Raw genomic sequence first — 7,806 nt, 5'->3', positions numbered from 1 at the left:
ACCAAGACAAACGTTTTGCTTCAATAACAGTTCTTTTAAGGAATGCGGAAGTGCGCCTACACTAGATTAAATCACACGGCATGGCTGATCTTTCAAAAAAATTCTTTGCCCTCTTTCTGGCATCATGTGCTGATTGACATGTATCCGTCCACCAACAAACAGGCGGTTTAAGCGGACGTTTACCAGAACTTCTGCCTATAAATCTATTGGCAGCATCAATAATGTTAGAGACAAAGCATTTGTAAAACTGATCTATGCCAATAGGGTTTATGGCAGGCGTGATTGTGTCAGAGCACAAAGCAGTAAATGCAGACCAGTCAGCTTCAGAGACCGCTGAGGTGTACCACTCAGTTCAGCGAGTGGGTCAAGTTGAAGGCTAGTAAACACAGGATAATGATCACTACCAAAAGAATCCTGCAAATACACTTCCGAATCACAATGTGGAGCCAGTTGTGGACTGACAATGGTCAAATCCAGGGCCGAAAATGAAACAGAAGCCAAGTCATAGAACCATCATAAAGTAGTGTCTCAATGGCTTTAACTCTAGCAGATTCTTTTCATCAGGTCGTGTCTCATGACTATTAAAATCCCAACACACTACTGTAAGATTGTCTGACATGTCCAAAGAGAAATATAGTCATCATAGGTAGCAAGAGCATTATTATAGACATTAAAAATGGAGACTGATCTTTTATCCTTCAAATGAATATTGACTGAAATCGCTTCTAATTGAGATTGTATCAAACTAAGTTAAATGACAAAGTGTCCTTTAAGAGTATAGCACAACCACCTCTTAAAACCAACCTGATGATCTTTACGAAGGCAGACATAACCTTCCCAACGGAACTGCTGTTTATGATTCAGGAACGTCTCCTGAAGACATATAACATCAGGCATTGGGTCAAGACTGTTAATAAAAACATTGAATCCCAGACCATTAGCATTTACTGATCTAGCATCCCACTGAAGGATCAAGAGCGTCATAAGAAGGATTAAGACTTCCATTGTTGACCCTTAACCATGCTCGTCAGATCATCCGGGAACAATTTTAACCCCAAGAGGGACTGGGCAGCTGACGCGATCGTCTGGAGACCATCAGACTTGAATGCACGAGTAGTGCCAAGATTAGCAACTATACAAATAACAAAGTTTAGAAAATCAACGCGAGACACATTTTTGAAGAGAGGTTTGCAAGATGATTCAGACATAAAGTCAATAACAGGATCAGTCTGACATTCAACTTCCAGAGTTTCAGTCTGAGTACTAGCAGTCACCATGACTGGAGGAGATACAACGTCAGAAAGTGTAACAACCTGAGACAGTGGTTTAGCTGCAGGAGGTGGTTTAGGGACTGTTGAAACCTGATCAACATCTAAATCTCCACGCACCTTTCGAACCGCCTGAGAATAAGACAACTTACCCTCAACTCTGACCTGGATCTGGACAGCTTCCTGGTATTTCATACAACCTTTATATGCCGCAGAGTGAGCACCACCACAGTTCTTACATTTAAGAGAACTTTCATTGCACTCCTCATAATTGTGCTTCCCTCCACATTTAGCGCAAACATGATGACTGCTCCTACACTTAGCAGAGACATGCCCAAAGGACTGACAGCAGAACAGATTTGGTGGGAACTTTATCAGGTCTACGAGTCAGACGCACAGCAGAGCACATCAGAGGTAACACAGGTTTTAACTCGTCCTCATTTCACTCATCTCAATATCCAGATCAATACCGTAAATCACTCCACGTGTTCTCATTAATGATTCAGGTTCATGAGTGGTGACAAAATGTTCATCAAGTTCTGTGACATGCAAAAGTGTTTTGGCAGCCTCAAAAGTTTTTGATGTGACACTAACATCTCCTCAGGCCATCTGCTTAACACTGACTATTTATGAAGTGACTTTAGCCAAGGCTCTAGCCAAAGCACGCTGTGTCGTAAGTTGACAGAGGGTCGTTGAAGCATCATCATATTCATCTACATCGGCTTAAAAGATGACACTGGTTGATTTGACCCGTGCTGGATCATCAAATACAAAAGTAAGATCAGACAATGCAGTAGGAGGTACAGTATTTGGTGGATTGGCAACATAAGCTTTTTTAGAAGTACCATCTGGAATACGACCATTTCGCTTCCTCCCTGAACCCACCCTCACCTTAAATCCTTCCTCACATTCCATTCTGTTGTCAGCCATTGCCGAGGACAACAACTAACTGTAACAAACAGCAAACACCAAATAAAAGTTTGAATGCACTTCAACACAAGAGAATTCAAAAGCCAAAAGAACCAAAGAGGAAGTACCATAAACAGTCAAGTGTGTTGTATTACACTAGACAAGTTGCTGAAAAGCAAAAGAGTGAGTGAGTGAGTATGGTTTTACGCCGCTTTTAGCAATATTCCAGCAATATCACGGCGGGGGACACCAGAAATGGGCTTCACACATTGTACCCATGTCGGGAATTGAACCCGGGTCTTCGGCGTGACGAGCTAACGCTTTAACCACTGGGCTACCCGACCGCCCGAGAAGCAAAAGACGTCCGAACTCGACGGCAGCCAAGATCGAACCTTGTGTGTGTCTGTGTTTGTCTTCACTGAGCTGTTATTTTGAAGTAAAAAAGCCTGCACATGTCCGTACATTAAAGAATAACCAACAAGCTACGAGGCATTACGGATTATCTGTCGCGAGTGAATGAGTGGTGTTAATACAGATATTCAGATATTCCGATGGGTATATTCTTGTAGGGTATTCCTTATGTCACTCACTGACAATTTAAAAGAAATTATGAAGAAAAACACGTATGAAATGTCAATCCTACAGAGAAACGTCACTGGTGGCAGTCCATTATTCAGATGACGAATCGCTAAAATGCACATGATCTAATGTCGAAAAGTTATATCATACGATCATTCTACCCTTATCATAAATTTTACCGATGATTACAGAAAGAGGTTTTAAATGATGGTAATGGATGGATAAGAAAAAGGAAGGACTAGGTGTAACTAGGTGTAACGTGTCAATGAACAGAACAGTTTTGCGACAGACGATGGGATTTGTTTGTTCTTTAACGCCGCACTAAGAAATATTCCAGCTATATGACATCGGTCTGTAAATAATCGAGTCTGGACCAGACAATCCAGTAATTGACATCATGACCATCGATCCACGCAATTGGGATACGAAGACATGCATCAACCAAGTCAGCGAGTCTGACCATCCAATTGCTTTAGTCGCCTCTTACGACAAGCATAGTCGGCTTTTACAGCATGCATGGGTTGCTGAAGACCTTTTCTACCCCGGATCTTCATTGGTTTATAGTAGTAGTATTTATGACTCCCCCGAATGTTTCCTTCTATATATGTGTATTGTATAAATTTGAACTTAGTCCCTGAACTGAATGAAAGCAATGGGTTTCATTTCCGGAGTAGAAATGGAAATTGAAATATTATAAAGAAACGTGGTAAACACATTGCCCATGTAGTGTATATGTGCATTTTGCTATTATGATCCCCCAATTATTTTGTTTTTTGAATATATTTTTTTACATATAGACTTAAATTAACTGGAAGCAATCTTAACAATTTTACCTTAGTTCTGTTGTGTAGTTCTCCATGAAACTTTGTACATCAGTCTAAGGTTGTTATAGAGTCTTTGTTCTTTAAATATATTAATTATTATGTTATATTTTCTTATTTCATTTAAATGGCACACCGGTAAACACAGCACAACACAAAGTTATAAAAGGATTCATAGCAGATGTATTAGCAATTCACAAAAGTTTTGAGGGGTCAGCATGCTCACAACTTTTATACCTTACTCTGGTAACTAGCCGTAAAGGGTATTGCTGCCGGTAAAACAATGCTTTACAAAACAATTCATGTTATAATACCTCCATGTCAGAATGATGAGATCTACTATGAGTCCATGAATCCATGAGTGAGTGCGTGAGTTGGGTTTAACGCCACTTTTAACAGTGTTCCAGTTATATCGGATAGGCTTCTGGCGTACCCAAGGGACGCAACTCTGCGCTGCGAAACGCGGCGCCTTAGACGACTGGGCCACCCGTGCCCCCATGAATCCATGAGACGTTATAATAAGTTCAAATTAATGCACACGTTATATACATACTATATATATACTGAACAGCATTGAAAACGCACCACCATGAAAATGGATATATTTTCATCCGGGCTTAAGTCGTATCAAAATATATAAGTGAATGAGTAATATACGACGTCCATATGGACGAAGCATGAAGAACAGTCGTCAAAACACATTCCTAAATTTTTGTGAGCGAAATCGCCAAAACGAAACAAATTGCGTGCACATCATGGAAAACGTGTTTTGTTTCACGGGAAGCATGCAGAATAGGGCTATAAAAGACAGACTTTTAAAAGCCACATAACAGCAGAGGAACGTGAACGTGCCTTGGGCATGCTTCAAGTTGGTACGTCAAGTAGAGTCGTTGCACAACGGTTTCAATGCCATCATTCAACAGTCCTCAGGCTACTGAGCAGATACCAGCAGACAAGAACCACCAGAGATAGACCACGTCCGGGTCAACGTCGTGTAACTACACCACGTCAGGATCGCCATATTGTTCGTCGGCACCAGGATATGCACAACTTCCAGCAAGATAATGCAAGAGCGCACACAGCACGTGTTTCAACACAGTACCTAGCGAACAATAATGTGTCTCTGCTTCCATGGCCAGCCCTGTCACCCTATCTATCGCCAATTGAACATCACTGGGATTACCTGGGTCAACGCCTCTCACGTCGTCCGCAAGTACAGAACCTGAGAGAACTTGAAGATACGCTGCGTCAAGAGTGGAATGCCCCAGAACACTATTCGCAGACTTATTCGACCAATGAGAAGACGTTGCATGGCCTGTGTTGCTGTCAATGGCGGACATACCAGATATTGACTTTTCATTTTAACCCTATGTAGTGGTGTAACGATACGGCGATACAGTATTGTATCCCGATGCACATCCCACGATACGATGCATCGATTTGGAAAGCATGTATCGCAATACATACGATATTTTCATAACACAGTTTTACTTACTTTTAAACATGAAATACGTTTAACAGTTTCAAAGGAATGTCCAGTGAATGAAAACCAGACAATCCGAACGTGCCACCTGCCACGTGCTTGACTAAAAGTCAAGCGCGAGTTTCTGTTCACTTTTCCGAAACGAAATTACGAAATACATATATAGTTTTCTTTTTTTCTGATACATTACTATGAAAGTGGTCCTAAAATGTTAAATAGTTAGTAGATCTAGAAAAAAATAGTTTTATTAGTATTACGTTTACCCACAATGCACTTCATATCAAGTTAACAACAAACATGGCCGCCAATGAAGAGCAGACGAAACTGCTAGATCCACCGGCAGTGTATCGGGCTGCTGTGTGGAAACATTTTGGTTTTGAAGCAACGTATGACAGCAGAGGTGTAGCAACTCCCGATAAATCAAAAGTAATATGCAAACATTGTAGAATAGCGGTGAAACATTCTGGCAATACCACAAACTTGACGACGCACATGCAACGTCGTCACCCGGATGTTCATCTCGCAAAATCCCAGTCTGGAAGAAGTCAGACAGCCTCAAGTAGTGGCGCATTTGCAACTTCCTCTCAACCTAAGCTGAACTTTGACAATAAGTTGAAATTTACAAGTGTTAGATCTCAGGCCATAACCCTATCTATTGCCGAATTTATTGTGAAAGACCTCCGACCTTTTTCAGTTGTTGAAAACGAAGGTTTCAAGCGAATGATTTACTATTTGGAACCCAGATACAAAATTCCGTCAAGACCCTACTTTTCTGATAAAGCTGTGCCAGAAATGTATTCTCAAGTGGTGGATGACTTGAAACTTCAACTTAAAGCAGTTGAGTCTGTCAGCGTGACAACAGACGGTTGGACCTCACGCAATACTGAATCTTACGTCACTGTCACATGTCACTTCATTACAGCTGACTGGAATATGCAAAGTTGTGAACTGGAGACAGAACTTATGAACGAATCACACACTGCTCAAAATGTGGCTGGTGCTCTTATTAAATGTTTGCAAGATTGGGACATTAAAGAAAAAACATTTTAAGTTGTAACTGATAATGCCTCCAACATGGTGGCAGCCATGAAACTTTTTCCATATCATCATAATGCGCTGTTTTGCCCATACTTTGAACATTGCTTCGCAGAAAGCATTGAAGATACCTGCTGCTTCCAAAGAGCTTCCAAAGTCCACAAAAGTTCAATTGCAACAAATGTCTTGAAAGAGAAACAAGTGTTACTCAATTTGCCTGAACATAAACTGAAGATAGATGTTTCAGCTCGCTGGAACAGCTCTTACGAGATGATAGAACGCTACCTAGAACAGCAGCCTGCAGTGCATGCTGCTATGCTCAGCAAAGAAATAAGAAAATCTCAACGAGATTTGGCAACTTTTGCTGACAGCGATTTGTCTGTTGCTGAAGACATCCTTGGTATTATGAGGCCTATGAAAATAGCTACAGTTGCCCTCAGCGAAGACACTGGTCCAACCATATCAATGGTGAATCCCCTGTACCACAAATTACTACAAGACTTATCACCAAAGGCTGACGATAGCACAGTTGTGAGGGACATGAAGCAGGTTATGCTTGCAGCCAAGATATAAAGGTGGGTGAATATTTTGTTAAAGAGAAATTTAGAGAATGTCTTTTGAAAGTTTTGTTGGAGAATGTCTACCTAATTAGATATTGTACTCATTTCTCTGTAGTCTAGTCTGTAGTGTACAGTGTCTGTTCTTTTTCATTAAAGTGATTTTACATGACAAACTAATTAGAATTTTCTCAAAGTAATGACAGATGATATAAGTTTTAAATGATAATTGCAGTTATGAACTTATGGCTATGGAGATGTATATTTCTAATAATTCTGATGACCATGACTTCCTGGTGACTGCATCTGCATTGGATCCCCCCGGTTCAAAGGATTCCCCTTCGTAGATGACTTGCCACGACACCAAATCTTTTCACAACTTGCAGTCACTGCCAGTGAAGTGGCAGGTTTAGTTCAGGTAGTTCATAATTCTATGTTGATAATTATCAATTAAGCAAGGTAACAACCAGACTGTTCCTCTAACTGACTCATGCATTTGCAAACAATGAGACATTCCATTTTATTGAATCCTATGAACATATGTTGAGTGAGCAAATACAGTTGTTCATTATTCAAATCCATTTTATTTAAAAGAGTTCTTTTTCATGCAGGTGAAGACAGAACCAGAGGATGCTCAGTATGGGATGGTTGCTGAGGAACCCCCACTACCCATGCTCCAACTTCCAGATGACAGGACCACTCCCCAGGAGGATCAGGGGCATCATGACACAAGCCACACAAGTGATTCTTCTGACTCATCTCCTGAAAAAAAGAAGATCAAACATGAGATTCTTGAATGTGGAAGTGGAGGAGGCGGCATTTTTTGTGAAATGTTTGGTGATACGTTCATTACCAAAGTTGAGACAAGGCAAAAGTCAGCCGTTGAGATGGCCCAAGACGAAATTCTTCGTTATCAAAGTACAGAAACTCCTGTACTTACAAGTTCTCCACTTAGATGGTGGGATGAGATCTCTCTGTTTTATCCCAGGCTTTCAAAGCTAGCTAAGAGATATCTTAATGGTCCGTCAACATCTGTGCCATCAGAGAGAGTTTTTAGCACCGCAAGTGATGTTGTCACAGCACAGCGATTTGCTCTCAAACCAAAGCATGTGAACAGATTGATATTCTTAAAGAAAAACTTGAAGTTAAACTGA

General features: G+C 40.8%; 1 protein-coding gene across 1 annotated transcript; it reads left to right on the top strand.

Annotated features, from left to right (window-relative positions):
- Positions 1–6,134: 6,134 nt before the first annotated feature.
- LOC139453304 (zinc finger BED domain-containing protein 4-like) lies at positions 6,135–7,806 on the top strand. Its single transcript, XM_071234962.1, has 2 exons — positions 6,135–6,644; positions 7,264–7,806. Exons 1-2 carry the CDS (start codon positions 6,135–6,137, stop codon positions 7,804–7,806), a joined length of 1,053 nt encoding a protein of 350 aa, XP_071091063.1.

The sequence above is a fragment of the Haliotis cracherodii genome, unplaced genomic scaffold (assembly GCF_022045235.1).
Source record: "Haliotis cracherodii isolate W230 unplaced genomic scaffold, xgHalCrac1.p SCAF_10, whole genome shotgun sequence".
NCBI lineage: Eukaryota > Metazoa > Mollusca > Gastropoda > Lepetellida > Haliotidae > Haliotis > Haliotis cracherodii.
Note: the sequence above shows the minus strand (reverse complement) of the source record. Positions and strands in the feature narration are given on the sequence as shown.

Excerpts from the sequence above, each read along its gene's own strand:
- LOC139453304 (XM_071234962.1), top strand. The coding sequence starts at position 6,135 with ATGGTGGCAGCCATGAAACTTTTTCCATATCATCATAATGCGCTGTTT. Across the intron at positions 6,645-7,263 it reads TTGTGAGGGACATGAAGCAG|GTGAAGACAGAACCAGAGGA; the intron begins GTTATGCTTGCA and ends TTTTTCATGCAG.